At 37.9% G+C, this 20,308-nt stretch overlaps 3 protein-coding genes across 4 annotated transcripts; 1 reads left to right on the forward strand and 2 right to left on the reverse strand.

The window, feature by feature from the left end:
* Positions 1-1,564: 1,564 nt before the first annotated feature.
* LOC135637063 (26S proteasome regulatory subunit 4 homolog) lies at positions 1,565-7,097 on the reverse strand. 2 transcript variants are annotated; one of them, XM_065149423.1, is made up of 7 exons: positions 6,550-7,097; positions 5,329-5,574; positions 4,767-4,936; positions 4,457-4,673; positions 4,200-4,340; positions 3,029-3,108; positions 1,565-1,759 (listed from the first exon to the last, which is right to left on the reverse strand). In XM_065149423.1, exons 1-7 carry the CDS (start codon positions 7,027-7,029, stop codon positions 1,756-1,758), a joined length of 1,338 nt encoding a protein of 445 aa, XP_065005495.1. In that variant the 5' UTR covers positions 7,030-7,097; the 3' UTR covers positions 1,565-1,755. The 2 variants fall into 2 exon arrangements, with proteins under 2 accessions (XP_065005495.1, XP_065005496.1); XM_065149424.1 differs by lacking the exon at positions 1,565-1,759 and having other exon boundaries at positions 3,025-3,108.
* Positions 7,098-9,522: 2,425 nt separating this feature from the next.
* On the reverse strand, positions 9,523-11,434 carry LOC103981573 (mitogen-activated protein kinase kinase 5). The gene has a single exon (XM_065146246.1). It carries the CDS (start codon positions 10,771-10,773, stop codon positions 9,775-9,777), a length of 999 nt encoding a protein of 332 aa, XP_065002318.1. The 5' UTR covers positions 10,774-11,434; the 3' UTR covers positions 9,523-9,774.
* A 5,342-nt stretch (positions 11,435-16,776) lies between these two features.
* Positions 16,777-20,190, forward strand: LOC103980723 (probable xyloglucan glycosyltransferase 5). The gene is made up of 5 exons (XM_009397200.3): positions 16,777-18,072; positions 18,340-18,648; positions 18,740-19,030; positions 19,113-19,226; positions 19,303-20,190. The coding sequence occupies exons 1-5, from the start codon at positions 17,332-17,334 to the stop codon at positions 19,930-19,932; spliced, it is 2,085 nt and encodes a 694-aa protein (XP_009395475.2). The 5' UTR covers positions 16,777-17,331; the 3' UTR covers positions 19,933-20,190.
* Positions 20,191-20,308: the final 118 nt, after the last annotated feature.

Genomic DNA, 20,308 nt, shown 5'->3' on the forward strand with positions numbered 1-20,308 from the left:
AGGATCGGAGCCGTTCGATTATTTTTCGTTTCTTTTCTTTTCTTTTTTATTGAACCCGAGTGAATCTCACCGTTTAAATCGAATTGATGTAAAAGAATATAAGGTAATTTTCCTATAAAACATTTACCTTTTGGATTTTTTTATCACCTATATCTTCATTTTAATTTTCCTGCATCCAAATAAAAATTACTTAAAATCGTTCCTAAAATTTTTTTTGTATGTTATAGTATTTTGTCCATCATAATAAAAACATGGTAAAATCTTATTTTTAAAAATATTATAAATAAGTATATCTCATATTATGTTTCAAATAGGTATTTATAATAGTTTAATAATAACATAATCCAAATAGAAATAAAAAAATTAGTTTGTTATAATATTTTGACTATCACGATAAAAACACTATATGATCCACTCAAAAATATTATATACGACGCAAGTGGACTTTTATATCAATAATGACAATGAAAGAAACAAAATTATGATGGTACTGTATTTTTCAATGGCATTTGAAGTATTTTTAATTTCTCAATAGAATATTATAAATACTGTTAAAAATTACTGTAAACGAATCAAATGATAAAACAAATAACAGCTTAAAATTGGTAAAATATGAGCAAAGAAAATTGATAGAAAAATTTTTGAAAGATGTTTTGGATATTTTTTCAAATTAAGGTTACTGTTTGGAACAAAATAAAATGGGAATATCTTAAGAAAAATACCTAGAATATGAGTTTTTTTCTATAAAAAAACCCAAAATAAATATGATCGATATTTTTAATAAAAATAAAATTCATATATATGACATGATTTTTTTTCTAGTATTTTCACACTACCAACTAAATTTGAGATCAATTTTGATTCAAAATTAGATATTTAAATAGTTAGTAAGCATTACAGCTCCCTAGTCATGATATCTACATTGAGATGGGTTCAAATGAGAGAAACATGAGCTTGTCTAATGCTGAAGGGAGAACACATTACAATAACATTGTTCTTGAAATAGACTACCAACCCTCATAACATACATTAACAGTGTAATATAATGTGAACCCTTTCTCTTTATGCATGTGATAGAAGGATTGGTATAAAAAATTTTGATTTTATAAATCATTTGGGTTTCCGTTATAGAGAGTAAGAATATTTTTAAAGAGAAGAATATTTTTGAAGCGAAGAATTAACGATATGTATCATCTGAAGAGAAACCCAAAAGACGCATCTCACTGCGTACGGAAGACTAAGGTAAGTAAAACACTAATTTGCATGTTCTGAACTCAAAATAATTAGCATAAAGCAAAGATACAATCTAAGAATCCCCATAAAAATTCAAAAATTTTCAATGTTGTTAAAAATATACAAATAAATAACAAGTATTCCAACTCACGCTATTAGTAATGCTTTCTAGATCACTTAACAATATTTTTTTCTCCCCTGTTGTAATTAAATTTGAGGTCTTTAATACATGTGTGTGCACAATCTTTAGTCAAAAAATGGATGCATGAAGTAAGCTGATGAGAGAGCCATGTCCACATCACCTTTTCATATTCAAGGAAGAGATACCAAATTAGAACATAAAATTTGCTATAAGAAATAAAATTGGGACAATCATTTTGCTATAAGAAATAAAATTGGGACAATCATAAGAATCAATCGATCTTTTTCCAATATATATATAGAGAATTCTGAACTCCATGTTGAGGATGCATAGTGTCCCAGAAGAACAACGTCCCCGCTGAACATTAAGTGTGTGCAATTTTACCTGTGGCCAAAACAAATCAGTTAAATAGAGTGACACCAAAACTACCCGAACAAATTAAAGTCAAAAAGTTGAGACCACAACTGTAGTGAAAAAGATTTCCAAATAACCACAAGGATAAGAACAGTGAAAGCAATTAGCAAACTCACGAATAAACTGATTTATCTCCTTGGATAAAATAACTTTCTTAGCAAAGACATTTGATAAAATTTAGAGCCTTCTTTACATTTAGAGACATTTAATAACTTTCTTAACAATGGTATTCGGAGGATAAGTGGGCCATGGACTAACAAATTCCCAAAACATATCTCAGACAACCTTGACCACATGTAGTGTTAAACATACTAGGAAAACTGCCAGTGAGTTGATGATCCTTCCTTACATTTCTGCTGAAACACCAACAGAGGTAGTTTGAATGCAAATAGCAGCAATGCTATCGAAAGCACTAGGTGCTATACAGCAGCAAGGTCCCTTATAATTTTACTTTCATTCAGGATCGTTTTAATCTTCTAAGATTTCTACATTTTTCACTCTGCCTGAAATGATGTGAACTGCAACATTAAATTGATTAATTAAGCTGCAGATGAGAGTGGACGTCAAGGGAAAGAAGAGGAGGGAGCACAGATAACTATAAAGACAGAGTGCGACAGTGGAAGCAAGCAAAGGCAAGAGAAAAGAGAGAGGAAGGATAGGAGAGAAGCAGCAAATGGTTTATGACTACAAGGTGAGACAAGAGAGAGGGCAGCGAAGGCAGTGACAGTGGATGTGGCTAGAGAGAGGAAAGGAGAGAAGATGAAGGGAGAGAGAGTAAAGAGGGAAGAAAGGACAGCAGCTGTGGGGGGTTTATCATGCATGAAGAGGCAAGAGAGAAGACAAGCAGCAACTGCAGCAGCAACAAAGCACCCATAGAGAGTGGAGAGAAGAAGACAAAGGGAAGAGAGATGAGGATAAATATATTAGACAGAGAGAGGAGTTGTGACCGATGATGAAAGTCAGACAGCAAAACATGTCATTTCTATTTTTGATTTCTTACTAGAGAAGTCAAGCACCAACTTAAAGGTTTGAAGCTAGTTTTAAATAAAACATGTTAATAAATTTCATCATGAAATGAACACAATTTTCTTAAAAAGGTCATTTAAGCTAAAACATTTCTTACTCTTCATCTGTGATTATCAAGACCAAAAAACAAAAGCCTTAAAAAAAATCACAATAATCAAAAGCAACAAAAAAGATCAGCCTTCACATCAAAAGGAAAGAGGAACAGTAACTCACATGTAGAGTCCCTCTGGTACCCCTTCCTTCTTCTTAAACATTACCTTCTCCTTGGCCTTCTTAAAGTCTGCATGAGTTACCTAAGCAAAAAGTGATGCAGCAACAAGTTACAGCCATGTATAGCTGAAATCACTAAGTACAAAATAAAGCAAACAGGCATTAGCTTTAGCCCTCAATCAAATGCAGGATAAAAGTCAGGTAGTCCAACGACTAAAGAGTTGCAGTCCAGTAGAATCTAATCCCGTGAGTCTCTCTAAGAAGCCTAGTTGATGTTTTTATGCTTTTATAACACATTGGCGACTTACCCTCTGAGACAACCACCGGATAGTTTCATTGTTAATCTCTCCCTACTAAATCTGATCTGTCAAATTTAATATACAGTTATATACAAACCAAGAAATTAACGAATTTGACGGATGTTTTTTTGAGCTTCCTTGAATGAAACTAAAAAAGTTGAAAATAATCTGAGTCCATATCAACACAAAAAGTTTCAAGTTTTTCATACAGTTCTACATGAACAAAGTGAGCTAACATGCAACCGAGACCTAAACAGGGGAGGTTTCTGATTCTGTCAACGAACGGTTTTACCAGTAAACCAATCTAAGTTTGCCTACACTGAGCAGACCTCTTTCAGACCAGATTTGAACTGTTTAGAGTTCAAACCCTTGCCTGTTTGATGGTTCGGGGCTTTGAATGATTGGTTTCTATCACAATCTCAATTCTCAACGCTAGGGAAGAAAGTGGAGACAAAAGAAGGAAAACAGAAACCAGAACACCCTGCCACTTCCAGCCAAGGAATCACCACATTTGTTTCTTCTCAACACTAGAAAAAAGACTAGAGAAAAAAATGTCCCTACAGATGGAGGGGAGGCTGTACCACCATAAAGCTATGTAACATTTCTTTCCCCACAAAATTGAAAACTATCTTCCTTTTTTATCCTGAAGGGAGAAGATTCCTGTTCCAGCAGCATGACATGAACCATTCCCTACACTATCATGTGACGACTATTGGAGGTTGAAATACATTCCAAAAGCATGTAGGCATCTCAAGGAAAAGAACTTATGACCAAAATGATTACAACTGACGACATTATTAAAGAAACCAAATGTTCTCTGCTTTGACCATCAGATAAGAATACTAATCTACAATATTATGGTAAATATCACTTACCTTCATCCTACGCTCTCTTAAAGCAAGCAAGCCAGCTTCAGTACAGATTGCCTTAATATCAGCTCCAGAAAACTCATCCTTTGTCATGACAAATTCTTCCAGGTTGACATCATCTGCCAGTGTCATTCTAGAGGTGTGTATCTAAAGAATTTAATAAGAAAAGAAAAACTCAGCAAAACTCAACAAAAGGAGAAAAAGCATGAACCAATACACTGTACTAACTACTAAGCATAATCATATTCTTGAAAGTGACAAACCTGAAAAATTCGGCGTCTTGTTTTAATATCTGGAAGAGGGAATTCAATCTTCCTATCAATACGACCAGGTCGAAGCAAGGCTGGATCGAGGCTTTCAATTCTGTTGGTTGCAAGAATGACTTTAACATCCCCCCTTGAGTCAAAACCATCTAACTGGTTCAGCAACTCCAACATGGTTCTCTGTATTTCACGCTCACCGCCAGAATGAGCATCATATCTACATTGACCAGACATAATAGTTTGATAAGTTTAATCATCATTTGCATACAACGGAAAAGAAAGGCGGGAATAATCATTCTCATTTATATACCTTTTGGTGCCAACTGCATCTATCTCATCAATGAAGACTATAGAAGGAGAAAGTTCATCCGCCACTCTGAACAGTTCTCTGACAAGTTTTGGGCCATCACCCAAATATTTCTGAATCAACTCACTTCCAACAACACGCAGGAAAGTTGCTGATGTTGAGTTAGCCACAGCCTGATATTAGAAATTTAGAACCATCATAAATAGTCTGAAAAAAAAAGAATTTCTGCACTAACAGATGTAGATTACAACAGCAGCATTCAAGTTACCATCACATAACAATTAAACTGTAAGAACTTTATAGTTGCAATAGACGTCAAGAATGATAATCTCAATACCAAAGTGGGACTAAATGAAATTTTGTAAATAAACAAAGAGATGATGAAAAATATTTAATCTATATGTATCATTAAAAACAATAGAGGTGTATACTGTTAATAGATTATATAGATAGACAGATATCACCACTTCCCGGCCAAACTGAAACACACAAAACTGGTACAGGGTCACATGCTAAACTGAAATACATAAAAATCAACAAACCAAAAATAAAAGAATGCTCTCACCTTGGCAAGTAAAGTTTTACCAGTTCCTGGCTCCCCATAAAGTATGACTCCCTTGGGAGGTCTAATGCCAATATCTTCATACAGTTCAGGATGTGTCAGAGGTAGTTCCACAGCTTCTTTAATTTCTTGGATTTGTGAATCTAAACCACCAATATCAGCATAGGATTCCAAAGGAGCTTTTTCAACTTTCATGACAGAAACCATAGGATCAACTTCATCCTGAAGAAGCCCAATAACTGACAGAACCTGCAAAATACATTTTAGTTCCATCACCTTTATATCCAACCAAAAACAACATATCCTGATATCAAAATATTCAGAAATTAAGAATTATGTGAACATAAGCCTCCATGTAAAGCATATCATCAAATATCATGCAAAGTGAAGATGCATAAAGGTAAGGATTAGAAACAACATAGTAAACTGAAAAAGACTAAGGAAAAATAATCAGTGTCTATTAGTTGCAAGTACATAGTAATACAACAAAACCTTCTGCACTGAAAATAATATAACATTGACCTAGACGTAGTTGGTCTGGTTTCTCCAACCACAGTCATAAACAAATCAAAAATGAAATTTTGACTCAGCCTAAAACCTGAAAACAGTGTAATAGTTTAAGTTAGACTACAAGTTATGAGCAACCAATCATGAGAAAAGAAAAGGCTCCCAACCAGCTACAAGTAAAATTTTCAACAAACTGTCTTACAACCTCTGCAGCTCTCCAAGTAAATCCTACTCTCTTTATTTCCTTTCTCCTCTTTTCTTTGTCTCTTCCCTTCATTCTAGTCACAGAGGTTTCTTTTGCTGATATATATGGAGCACTGCTAGTGATCATGGTTCCTAAGGGTGTAAAACCTTAAAAGCATAAAACTCATGATGATATATGTCATGTTAACCTCGTACGCTTCTGATACAGGTTATAATCAAGAATATTTGTGGTGATCTATGTCATATTATCTTCATTGGCTTGTGATACAATAGTCCAAACATGATCACCAAATCTTCAGCTAAACAAGTTCATCATACCTAAATAGCCGAGAACTGTGCAAAGACGTTGTAAGGCTGCAGCTTAATTCAAACAATACGACATAAAATAAGTTATACGAAGAGATCGACACCCCAAATCCCATCTCAAACACCGGAAATTACCGCAAACCCTAGACAATCTGTCGCTACCCCAAAACAGCAATCAGGTCAAAAGAAAACAACACAAAAACTGACCTTGTTGTGCATAAGGATGGCACATCCCGGCTCCAGTTGATCCTTATCGACAAAAGACAGGATGCTGACGTAGTATTCCGGCCCGACCGACGACGAAACGATGGCGTGGTTCTCGTCAATAAGCTCCTCGAGGTTCCCGACACTCATGGGCGACCCCCGGAGGTCGTCGACCTTGGATCGGTCCTCCTCGTTCTTCTCCTCCTGGGGGCGGAGGCGCTCCTGGTTGGCGACGAACTCCTCTTCCATGAGAAGGTAGTCCTTGATGCGCTCGAGCTTGAGTACCCGCAGGCGGCACTTAGAGAGCGGGGTGACGGCGGGGAGACGGGAGGCAGCCTCGGGCCCCTTCTGCCTCCGCTGCTTCCGTCCCACGCGGGACGGTGGCGCCGCCGGCTCGAACTTCTTGTCCTTCTTGTCGCCGTCCCGCTTTCGATCACCGGGGAGGCCCTGCTTCCCCATGCCGCCGGGGGTTCCCTGGCCCATCGATCCTAGGGTTTCGAGGATTCCGAGAGGGTTCGAGATCGAGGATGAGAAGGAGAGAAAGGACACGGTGCGAATTTGGGGGCCGATCTGAGGCTTTATATTTCCGATCAGAAGGCACCCACAGATGACGTGTAAGGATCAGAGCCGTTCATCTGACCTTTTAAATAGAATTAATGTAAAAAAAAAGGTGATTTCCCTGTAAAATATTTACCTTTTGGATTTTTTTCATCAATATTTTCATTTTCTTTTTCCTGCCTCTAATTTGAAAATTAGTTTAAATCGTTCCTTAAATTTTTTCTAAAATATTATTTTTAAAAATACTATAAATATGTAAAATATAATCAAAATATATTAAAAATTATTTGTTATATAATACTAGGATTCAAAGTATTTGTATTTATAATAGTCTAGGAATATCATAAACTAAATAGAAATAAAAAAATTAGGTTGTTCCAATATTTTGATGATACAAATGGACTTTTAACCTCAACCAAACTAATTATAAGTTTAAAAATATAATATCGTAATTATTTATGAGCTATGAGAATAAAAAATATAATATGATGTCATTGTGTTTTTCAATAATATTTGTAATATTTTCAATACCTCAATAAAATATTTATAAATGTTATAAAAAAATACTATAAACACATCAAATGAAAATACTATAACAACTTAAAATTGGTAAAATATGAGTAAAAATTTGGATATTTTGATATCACCCCACAATTAATCTGACATCACCCCTCGTACTATAGCCACCTCGAAATCAATATGACATCTCAGAGTCGACGTGGCATATACATATGATATGACCTCGAAGTGATACAACAGACTCTAGGACGACGCATAGTTGTTCTTGAGATTATGCAAAATAGCCTCGCGTAATATAAAATTGATAGGTGGTTCCATCACCTGTTCTGATAGTGTTATTGCTTGACCCAACTTTTGGATCACTGAATGGGTCTCCCAATGAGCCCAAATCAATCTCAATTAAGGCTCAATTGGCCCCTAATTGAGTTGACATGATTACACCAAAACCTAACTCAATTAGCCCCCTAAACTACTTCGATATTAGACAAATGATTATAAAGCATGAATCATTTATCTGATATATCATTGGTTCATATGGTGCTTCATCTGATCTTTTAGTGTATCGTCCTTTCCTTCAACGTATTGCATAATCAACATGTTGACTTCTACAACTTCTGATATCCTTAGCGCAATGTTCGATCCTTCAGCCCGATGCTTGAATTTATAGCACGAAGCCTTCTGTCGACACGTTGACCGATCTTCAGGCTCTGACATCTAATCTTATGAAATGTTCACTCTAACCCAATGTTCGATTTCTCCTACTTCAATCAATTTGCCTCACCTTGATTGAAGCTAGTCCTATGTCACTCAAAATGGAGATTAGATTACAAACTCATCAATTGATTTCATCATCAAAATTCGAGATTCAACACTTTGCAGTATCCTTTTAAAATGATACATACAAATTTTGTAATAGAAGAGGTTTTTCATTCTTAGTTTTTATATTATTCAATTATTTTCTTTCAAGTTAACTATATGGAAACACTATCGGCTTCTGGATATAAAAGATTAAATGTCACAAAAATCCTGATAGTAATTAATTGGATAAAAAAACTTATATAGAAACAAATACGAGCAAGCTGTATAACATACAATAGAAAAATTAAACAAAAATCATGATCATATAGAACACTAATATTTACGTGGAAGGCCCCTCCAACTCAAAAGGGAAAAATCACAATATAAGCTGGAGAAGTAAATCCACTATAGAAATAATGAACGTACAAAACTCTTGTCTAAAACATGAGATATAAAACCTGAGCAATAATCAGAATACCATGGGTATAAAAATTATGTTGCTGTACATAATATTCAAACTCTTTTTTTTTTTTTCGTGATCACACTAAAAATTCATTGTAAATTTAACCGAACTTAAGGCAAGAATATTGTCCGGAGAATTGAGAATGACCTCTATATTACCCTCTTCTTTTTTTCCCTTATCTAGGTTAAAAAATAAGGATTAAATAACTAGTATGAGCTGTGAGTTATTAAGATATATTACTGAATAAATGGATCATATGCCCAACAGAATAATCTGTCCGAGGTATTTACTTGTAGATGATGTGATTGTCATCTTAGAATAATATTTTTTGACTGTTATATATATATTTTTAAAGCATTCTCTATTGTTCATATTTAAAAAAAGATAATAAATATGCAAACTGACTAGCAACGTTAATAGAACCAATAGATCAATAATATAAGATCGTAAATAATAAAAATAATATTTTATTATTTTAAAAAAGATTGTCAATACTAATGTCAAAAACTTCTTTGTGGTATAACTTATAGGGGTGAATATGTTATATCCAAGCTTGTAAAGGATGGATATAAAAATCTCTGCCCCATTTGTAAGAATTAAATTACGACAACAACATCGGGGATTTAGTCGGAGTAATATTTTGACAAGATGTAAAATTCAAATAAATTAAATGCGAAATAGAAATAGGAGGAGAAAGGGAACTAATTCTACAATAAGTCTCCTCTGTTCGGTGCCCACCTTCCAATTCTTTTTCTTCTAGGGGCTTTTACGAACAAAATACATCATATAACATAACATCTCACTGGCCGCCTTCCAAAATGTCAACTTTCCAGGGGGTTTTCCGAAAAAAGGACACAATCATTCTTATCCTCCGAGGTCGTCTTGGCCGTCTATCCGAGTCTCAGCGATGAGAGATCCGGCGGAGCGGCCACCGGCGACTGGGCCACGAAGGGGTGGCGCAGGAGCTGCGACGCCGTGAGCCTCCGCGCGGGCTCCTTCTGCAGGCAGGAAGCGACGAAGCTACGGAACTCCGGGGATGCGGTGGGCGGCGCCTCCGGCGGCGCCGCGTAGCAGATGGCCACCATGAGACTCGCCCAGTCGCCCTGCCTCCCGAGCCGCTCGCCGAAGGGGAAGCGGCCCAGGTAGAACTCAAGGACGCTGACCCCGAAGCTCCAGATGTCGCCGGCGCGGCCGTCGTAGGCGCCCTCGTTGAGGTCGGTGTTGATCCGCTCGGGGCTCATGTAGGCGATCGTCCCAACCGCGGAGTTGCAGGGGTCCATCGTCTGCGCCAGGATCCGGCCGACTCCGAAGTCGGCGATCTTGACCTCCCCCGCGCCGTTGATCAGGAGGTTGGACGGCTTGATGTCGCGGTGCACGATCCGGCGGCGGTGGAGGTACGCGAGCCCCGCCAGGACCTGCCGCGCCACGTCGGCGAGCTGGGCCTCCGAGGCGATGCGGCGGCCTTCCAGGGACCCGCCGTCCATGTACTCAAGGAGCACCTGGATCTCCCCGCCCCGGTCGTAGAACCCGTGGCACCGCACCACGGAGGGGCTGTCGGTGGCGCGGAGGATCTCGATCTCGCGGCGCATCTGGCGCCGGACGCCGTCGTCGTGGTGGCCATGGATCACCTTGAGCGCGTAGACGCGGCCGGTGAGGCGGTGGCGGACCATCCACACCGTGCCGCCCGCGCCGCTGCCGACGCGGCGGACGCGCTCGAGGTCGGTGAGAGCGGGGACCTGCGGGGGTGCGGCGGGGGCGGAGGGCGGGGGGAGGGGGAGGGGGACGGCGAGGGAGGCGTCGCGGAGGGGGAGGGGAAGGGTGAGGTCGGGGCGGCGCCGGGTGCGGCTCGGTGGGCCGGGCCGAGTCGAAGGGTCCTGGCCGGGTCTCATGGTGCGCTCTGTGGTTGAGGTAAGAGGGTGAGAGGGTGTCGAGGGAGCTCATATATATAGTACATATATATAATATGGACATTGGGATTGGAGGAGGGAGATTGAAGTGGTGGTGTGGGTGGGCATTCGATTCATTGGGTATCTGGTGATTTGATTAGGGGGCTGATGGTGATGGTGTGGTGGTGGTGGAGGTGGAGGAGGATGATTCTCGGAAGGGAGGAGGAAGGACATATGGTGGAGGAGCTCTTTTTAGAGCTTTGGATTGGTGTGGCAATCAAGTTGACTTGACTTGGGAACTGGTTTACAGCTCTGCTTCCTTCATCACCTACAACAGGTGAGAGTGAAAGAGTGACAAGAGAGGGGAAAATGAAATGATACTGATGGCGGCGAAGGGTTGAAATCAGCTATATATATATATATACATATATATCTCACATTTAGACATCTCTATCCACGGATTGACAAGTTTCTGTGCAGGCTTCTATGGGCATGAAATTTTCAGGTTGACTTTGTCAGTTGGCACGTTGAAAGGGTTATGAAGACCACGTCAAAGGCTGAGATAGATTGACCACATCGCATTACCCTGTCAAATTCTAGACACAAGTCTGGTCAACTGCAACAGGGAGTGTTGTTGCACATGTTTTGACGTATGAATAACTGGTGAAATCATTCTTTCTATGAAAGTTCCAATAGATTCATTTTGTAACATCTGAGGAAGCGCAATTGTATTTATGTTCCTTTTGGCATTGACTGATTAAAATTTATGTATGTATGTTTTGTGTTTATATATCTTTTAAGTAGTAGCAACGGATTGAAGTATTCACTAAATTTGTAATTGCTTTAGTAATTAATTTTAAGAATACTAATGCAATTTTGATAGGATAGTAGTCGAAGTGGATTATACATAATTTCTTAAAAAAATTAATTTAAATTATTAAATTATTTATTAAATAATTTAAACTTTAAGATTCAAATGAATTAAGCAATTAATTGAAGGATATACCTAGTTTTACTATTAAAAAATATAGGACTCAATGAGCGGAAGATCAAGTTCTCAATCCTATGTATCGGTATATCGATTTAATATTTTTGTCAAATCCAATCTCGAAATTGATCCCATGATATAGTATACCAATAGATTGTATGCTATTGTATATCAATATAGTGATAGTTGTAATCTAATCGTCATGAACTACACGTGTTTGAGGTTGACTCGTAAGACAAGTATAATTATGGCATGTATTAGTGTGGAGCATGAAAAATGTCAAAACTTTTAATTTTGCTATTGATCTGTTACTATGTATTATAAGATTAATCACTGTATCGCTATTCAGAGAAGAATGTCTGACTATCAAGTTGAGCTCTATAATTTAAATCTTGGGTGACATGTATAAAATATTTCTCCTCGGTTCATACACCACCTTCAAACTGTGTAAACGAGACCAACGACTTCCCAACGTTGTCATCATCATTAGCCGAAGTACTATTATGTATATCATTGTTATGTCTCCGAACAAAGCTTAATTGTTGAATGCGATTGAGAAATTATCTATGTACATTTGATCAGAGAGTTCTTCCTTTACCTTAGGTCTTAATTCTCTCTAATTAGTCTCTTAGGTTTGATTCAATCCAGAGATATGTGATATAGAGAGTAAACTAGTTAGAGAGAATGAAAAGGGAGATAGTGAGGGGATAGAAAGGATTTAAAAACCAGTTAAAAAAATCAAATAGACAATTTGAATTCAAAAAATCCAAGCATTAATCAATATTAGTTAAAATGTAATCAGTATAAGTCAATGATTAAATTTTAATCGTTTAGATTAATATAAGATAGTAACAATCGAACTTTAATCATTTCAATCGGTATAAATCTCGTACAGATGATATCGATCTCCTATTATGGACCTCTCCGTATACAAAGCGATCAATATATTGATCTATTATCGAATCAGTATATATCACCTGGTATAAGCCAACACGATCAACTACGATTTAAAGTATTATACTCATCTATATTATATTATTATTGAGACTCATTTATATTGTTATGCATTAAGCTTAGCGATCTTTTTGATTGAAATTGAGGCTAATTGCAAAATATTTGAGTTTGAATTCACAAACTCAAGTAATTAGTTGAGTTCATATTCAAATAAAAGTAGTTGTAGATGCACAAGAAGGACTTGAATGGGTCCAAATGGAAGTGATACTGATTTGAAATTTTATTGTGTAAAGCTCCAAATCTTTTTTTTGACACATACCAAAGACATTGACCAAGTCAAATTGATGCATTCCTGACTTTTGACCACAACTTGGAACATTGCTTCCTCAAACCCATCACTTCCTGATTTGTTCAAACAAGGCACTTCAAAGATGGCTAGTTTGTATTTGGTTGAGGCTATTTTGATCCATGTACAAATATTCCATCATTACCACTTCTTGATGATGTTTTGGCTTATTATTATATATATATATATATATATATATATATATATATATATATATCATAAGATATTTCTTCTATTTATAAAGGTAAAATTGTACATAAAATGAATTTTGTATTTATTACTCTAACTATAAGTTTAGTATACATATCCTTCCAAAGTTGAAACTCTAAATAATATTACTATTTTTAAGTAACCATTATGATTATAATAACATCACGAGTATTTTAAGTAGTTATATATCTTTTTTAATCTCGAACTATTTAATGTACCTTAACATTTGGAGGGATATACATACTATGCTAAAATTTATAGTCGAATTAAAGAAAAATATTCATACAATCGATCTTAAATAATTAAGATAGTATAACTTAATATTGTATGTCGCCATCCAATTATAATCGATCAATTCATTCTAATTTCAGCCATAGTATACATGATATAATCAAAATGTAAGAAGTCTTAAGTTACTACTATCATTTTATGTGTCAGACATATACTTAAGACCACTAGTAAAATAAAAGAATTTATGTTTTCTTATGTGATTCTAAAACATAGAAAATAACATTCTCTCTCTCTCTCTCAATGAAGAACTCCCTTACTTTTAATCTTTTACAACAATCTAATATTTCTCAATCAACTTTCACTGTGAATTAATGCTAATTGGTCCTCTTGGATTAGTTGTCAGCCTTGTAATTATTCTAGGACAAGATTAATATTCTTGGATCACTGATGATTCTGATTCCTGACTGCAACACAATTGCCACTGAAATCCATGTCAGTCTTTCAGAACAAGAAAACTAAGAAAAATACAATGTGATCATAATAATCAATTAACTATTCCAAATCTTCTCAGAGAGTGAGCTGCTTCTATCACTCACATGACTCCTAATATTCTTAATCTGACAAACAGATCATATGCCATTTCTTAATCAATCTATTAACTGTTGGACAAGGATCCAATGAAGGTCAAAGGTAAGAGTCCTCCACAATAATCTCCAAGTTAAACGAAACATGTCTTGGATCTCCCACCAATAATTATATTACTATCATTGGTGAGCCATAAAACTATAGTCTTAAGTTGACTTGTAGTTGAGAAGATCCATGGTGGGCAAAGAAGCTTTGGGGGTTGGTCCAAAGTCAAACCAATGTATCATAATCTTCATGGCAGGAAGACTTAAAAGTAATTTGTGGTTGGTGGTGTTGAAAGATGTGTTGAGATTGATGACAAAATGCAGATTAAGAAGGCTTTTGTTACTCAGAGAGTGTTGCACTCTTCTCTCTCATGTGATGGTAATAAACACCTCGAGCTAGTGGAGAAAATATACCATAAATTACAAGGTTAAATCACATAGTAATAGTAATAGTAATAGAGAGAGGATCATTAAGGTTCACAATCATAGGGAAGAATCAAATCTTATGATTATATATGGGTGGCACGTCCAATCCAATAATATTACAGTGATGCATCCTCCAATCCATCCATTAGTAGCTCACTAGATTTGTTGAGTAAAAATTATTAATCTTAAATATTTAACCTTAAGTTAATAATAATAATAAACTTGTCTTTGTAAGTCTGTTCTTTCACCATTTGCTGTGGCTTTTTTACCTTCTCGATTTGCTTTTCGAATCCATAAGTTATTCAAGGAAGATGAGTAATTTCTAATGATGCAATTAATGTAAATCAAAGATTAATTGCTTGAAAATTATTATCATTTTGCTTAAAAAAAGAAATTCCAACTAGTATTTTTTTAAAAAAAATTTAGAGAAAATCATGATTAATTAACCCATAATTGATTATTTTTACATAATGATTAAAGAAATTATATGATTAAAGTTTTATTTTAAAACAATATGTGATGAAGACTATATTTGAATCAATAACCTAATATGCTCATAATTGAATGTTTTATTCACATCAATAAATACAAACATCTCACTAATTAACCACCATTTGCCAACTAACATCTCACTAATCACAAACATTTTCTCAATCTTATTTGTATACAACTTAACTACTTCTATTATCCTTAAAAAAAACTCACACAATTACCTCAAAATAGTTGAAACATTATGTTTTATATTTATCGAAATTAAAAGCATATATATATATATATATATATATATATATATATATATATATTTCACCTCAATTTTAACCATGAAATATCTTGAATAGAAATGAAATTAATTGGGCATGACTTATTGTGGTTAAAAATTCTAAAGATAAAGAAATGAATGTTTTGAAATATTATCATATTATTGGAGGAAAAGATATGTAACGATAATGGTATAAGAATATTTTTTTAATTTAATTAACAATATATAAATACCCAAACAAGTATATATTTTTCATTATTTAACATAGGTTGGGTTAGTGTTAACCATTTAATCATAATTAATAATAAATCGATTTAAATGAATTTTTATTTCAGATAATTAAAATTTCCTGCACGTAGGTTGGGAGGCAAACGTGACGCGTGTCAGCATGAGATGCCGGAAGCACCCGAATCCGTCCTTCCTGTACGGCATCCGCCACGTCGTCACGGACGCGGACGTGGCCGATGAGGTGAGGTGAGCCATGCCGTGCCGCCTGTCGGTGGCGTTCCCCTCGCCAGAAACTCGGCGATCCGCGGGTGACATCGCCATCACACCGCATCGAGTCATCCTCGCCGTCCAATCCTTCGTCCGGGGGGCCCAAATCAAACATCAGTCGTAAACAGAAGTGGACCCCACACCAACATGGACGGCACCCAATTTAAGTGTTCCCCCGAAAGATCACGTAAAAGAAAGGGGTTGGGATCCACAGTCGGCTGGCTACCCACAATAACAATTAGCATCCTCTCCGGTGGTGTTCGCAGTAGAATATTTGGGTCATCGTTACCGATATCATAACATAATCATACCTCTTTGTTCCCTTCCAATGATGCCCTAATTAACAATTCCTTGCAGCCATAACCATACAAAAGACTGCACGAACACCACATAGCCAACCATGAGAAGCTTGCAACTCGACGACCACCAGCGCAGACACAGAACAACGGTAGATCCCATCACAATCCAACCTAAGATCAAGCGTGCTAGTAAATGACAGTCAAAACGGTTGACTCGGTGACGACGAAGAATAGCTGCAGTCTTCTTCCCTGTCTTCCTTTAGTTCCAAATGGGTGGAAGCCATTGCAAGAATGCAATCTCGAAGCAAATCTAAGTAGCAAAGCAGACGAAAAGGAATGGTTTCTGATTCCTTGTTTGCTAAAACATGAAGTCTTTTCTATGCCTCGACTGGGATGTGGTAATTACATATCCATGTCATCTCCCCTGATGATTTCTGGTTCCTTGTTTGCCGATGTAGTATGAAGTTTTCTTATGCCGAAGCTTTTCAGCTTGGACTGGGAAGTGGTAATTACAAGTCCATGTCGTCTCCCCTGATGATTTCTGATTCCTTTTTTGCTAACATATGAAGTCATTTTATGCTAAAGTTTCTCAGCTTTGACTGGGAAGTGGTCATTACATGTCCATGTCATCTCCCCTAAAGATCCAACCTTTTTGCACTTTGCATCTATAAATGCAGACAAAGTTCCCCACGACACCCTCACCCCCCTCATGTCTCTACATATTCCAGTAAACTTCCCTCCTTTCACCATCTTCACTGAGTAGTCCCCTTGGATTTCTGTTCACCATCCACAGAGTATTCTGCTTGAGTTTTCTTTTGGTTGTCTTACTTATTGTCTTTTGGAATTACATTTACTCAGGGTAAGATTCAGATAAGAAAAAGAAGGGAGAACTACGGTGGAATTGATTGTTTAGAACTATTATATAGCAGATACCTTTCCCTATGGTGCTGTCTTGTACAGCTTTGAATGGTAGAGGAGGAACAAACCCTTAGCCAAGCCATCTAGCTCTCTCCCTGCTCTCAAGTAGCTGCATTGCCCTTCGGAAGCTATGAGAGCGACTGGCTCATCGCTTTCGTAGCAGCAAAATCCGATTTTGATGTCAAAAGTTGGAGAAAGTTCTTGTTTTTGGATCTGGCCACTGAGGGCTTAAGTGCATTGTGAGGATCTACCGGGGGCTGCTGTTGCTGCTTGGGATCTTCTACTCTTTGCTGGAGAGGAGGGAAATGGCCTCAAGCTTGGATCTTTCCGCCTGGTGGGCGAAGAAAATCCGAAATGGCACGCCGGTGGTGGTGACGATGCAGAACCCGAACTACTCGGTCGTCGAGATCGACGGCCCCGGCGCCGCTGCTTTCCGGTCGATGGACAAGGACCGAGGGAAGAACGCGAAGCAGTTCACCTGGGTCTTGCTGCTCAAGGCCCATCGAGCTGTCGGCTGCGTTGCTTGGTTGGCGACCGCACTGTGGGCGCTGCTCCATGCCGTCAAGAAGAGGTTGCTCTTGCGGCGGGGATTCTCCACGGAGAGCGACCAGCCTGGCAAGGGCAGGTCGCTGCTCAGGTTCCTCAGGGCTTTCTTGGTCCTCTCGGTTGTCATGCTCGCATTCGAGATGATCGCCTACTGGAAGGGCTGGCACTTCAAGAAGCCTAATCTGCACCTGCCGGACAACCTGCACATACCTGAAGCCACGGAGATCCGAGGGTGGATGCACACTGCCTATCTCTCTTGGCTTGCATTCAGAGCCGACTATATTGCGTATCCGATTCAGGTGGTGACAAACTTCTGCATTGTTCTGTTCATCATACAGTCGTTGGACCGGATGATCTTGTGTCTCGGGTGTTTCTGGATCAAACTGAAAAAGATTAAACCTAGCATAAATGGTGATCCATTCAAATCTGATCATATAGAAGGTTCAGGTTCTGAGTATCCGATGGTACTAGTGCAGATTCCAATGTGTAACGAGAGAGAGGTAAAAGATCTCTGCACCTCATGCATGAAATTTGCATTTGGGTAACACTTATACATCATTAATTTTTTTATCTGAATAATTCTATACATGGTTTTGTCTGCACTAAAACAAAATCTAGTAGCTCTACTAATTCCAGCATGAATATTTTGTCAATTTCAGCTTCTTTTATCATGATTTACATAGCATAAGATGCAGAATATGTTTACCGGTTGCTGTTATGTTGAAGAAATTTGCTTCTTCTATTTTAAATTGAAAAATCTCTTGCAGGTATACGAGCAATCTATTTCAGCTGCCTGCCAGATCGATTGGCCAAGAGACCGTTTGTTAGTTCAAGTTCTAGATGACTCAGATGACGAGACAATCAAGCTCTTAATCAGAGCAGAGGTGTCCAAGTGGAGTCAACGAGGTGTCAACATTGTGTACCGGCATCGCTTAATCCGAACTGGTTATAAAGCCGGAAATCTGAAGTCTGCCATGAGCTGTGACTATGTTAAAGATTTTGAGTTTGTTGCTATTTTTGATGCCGACTTCACACCAAACCCTGATTTCCTTAAGAAGACAATTCCACATTTTAAGGTAGTGATAACATGTTATTTTTTTAATTAGTCGATAGACAAAATATGATGAGCCATCTTCGGTTAGCTATTAATGAAGTATTATGATTCAGAGTAATCCTGAACTTGGACTAGTTCAAGCTCGGTGGAGCTTCGTGAATAAGGATGAGAACCTGCTTACCCGACTCCAGAACATCAATCTCTGCTTCCATTTTGAAGTCGAGCAGCAGGTGAACGGTATTTTCTTAAACTTCTTCGGCTTTAATGGGACCGCTGGTGTGTGGAGAATTAAAGCATTGGAGGATTCTGGGGGCTGGCTCGAGCGAACCACTGTAGAAGATATGGACATTGCCGTCCGTGCTCATCTCAATGGTTGGAAATTCATCTTCCTCAATGATGTCAAGGTGGTCTTGTGGTGCTAAAATTCATCCACTGTTTCACCTTAATGAAAGGCCTTATATCTTAAAATCAGTTCCTTTTCCCCAGGTTCTGTGTGAAGTTCCCGAGTCTTTTGAAGCTTACCGAAAACAGCAGCACAGATGGCACTCTGGTCCGATGCACTTATTCCGTGTATGCCTTCCAGCAATCATAGCATCCAAGGTTCGTCATCCTAGTTTGGTTCTATCATTCTCATTACAAACATATCTTCAATGGAAAGGTTCTTGTGGTTTTGCAGATATCTATATGGAAGAAGGCTAATCTAGTACTGCTCTTTTTCCTCTTGAGGAAGCTAATACTCCCATTTTATTCTTTCACACTGTTCTGTGTAATACTTCCACTATCTATGTTTGTACCTGAGGCTGAGCTGCCTATCTGGGTAATCTGCTATATCCCTGTACTTATGTCCTTACTCAATATCCTGCCGGCCCCAAGATCCCTCCCTTTCATTGTGCCCTACCTTCTCTTTGAGAACACCATGTCAGTGACCAAGTTCAATGCTATGGTGGTTGGTTTGTTCCAACTGGGAAGTTCATATGAGTGGATTGTCACCAAAAAGGCAGGGAGGTCATCAGAATCTGATTTGTTGATGGCAGCAGAAAGAGACTCAAAGCCTATACACAGAGGGGTCTCGGAGGATGAGCTCGTCGAACTGAACAAGTTGAAGGACCAACAAGTAGCAGCTCCTCCTCCCGCAAAAAAGGAAAACCAAATTTACAAGAAGGAATTGGCTCTTGCTCTTCTCCTCCTCACTGCTGCATTTCGAAGTCTCCTCTCGGCCCAGGGAATTCACTTCTACTTCCTGCTCTTTCAAGGGGTGTCTTTTCTTCTTGTGGGTCTTGATCTAATAGGGGAGCAGATGAGCTGAAGTGTAAAGAAAGATCAGAAGACGTTAAATTCATATGCTTTAGTCATCCAAGCTACCTTCTCATCTATAAAACCATGAAAGTATGGATCACTATAGAAGAGATGTTCTTCACTGTTTGCAAGCAATGAGTGAAGAGTGGCAATTCCTCTTCAAGCAAGTTATGCATCTTGAAGTTCTCCTCTCATCAAAGTCTTTTGTCATACAAACATTCTTCTCATCAAAGCAATGAAACTGCAGAGCTAAGACGAAGTCTTTCTATTTGATTCGCCCGATATATACTTGTGTGAGATTGAAGGACAAAAACAAATCGACAAACAGTTTGTCCAGCATAGTTATAGTGAGTGAATTGAGAGCAGGTCTATGTTCGATTATTCTG

Source organism: Musa acuminata, chromosome BXJ3-4, assembly GCF_036884655.1.
Source record: "Musa acuminata AAA Group cultivar baxijiao chromosome BXJ3-4, Cavendish_Baxijiao_AAA, whole genome shotgun sequence".
NCBI lineage: Eukaryota > Viridiplantae > Streptophyta > Magnoliopsida > Zingiberales > Musaceae > Musa > Musa acuminata.

Bases quoted from the DNA above. Each gene is read 5' to 3' on its own strand.
- LOC135637063 (XM_065149423.1), bottom strand. From the start codon at position 7,029: ATGGGCCAGGGAACCCCCGGCGGCATGGGGAAGCAGGGCCTCCCCGGT. The intron at 5,575-6,549 runs GTCAGTTTTTGT...TGTATTTTGCAG, and splicing joins CCATCCTTATGCACAACAAG to GTTCTGTCAGTTATTGGGCT. The intron at 4,674-4,766 runs GTATATAAATGA...TGGTCAATGTAG, and splicing joins GATGCAGTTGGCACCAAAAG to ATATGATGCTCATTCTGGCG.
- LOC103981573 (XM_065146246.1), bottom strand. From the start codon at position 10,773: ATGAGACCCGGCCAGGACCCTTCGACTCGGCCCGGCCCACCGAGCCGC.
- LOC103980723 (XM_009397200.3), top strand. From the start codon at position 17,332: ATGGCCTCAAGCTTGGATCTTTCCGCCTGGTGGGCGAAGAAAATCCGA. The intron at 18,073-18,339 runs GTAAAAGATCTC...AATCTCTTGCAG, and splicing joins CAATGTGTAACGAGAGAGAG to GTATACGAGCAATCTATTTC. The intron at 19,031-19,112 runs GTGGTCTTGTGG...CCTTTTCCCCAG, and splicing joins TCTTCCTCAATGATGTCAAG to GTTCTGTGTGAAGTTCCCGA.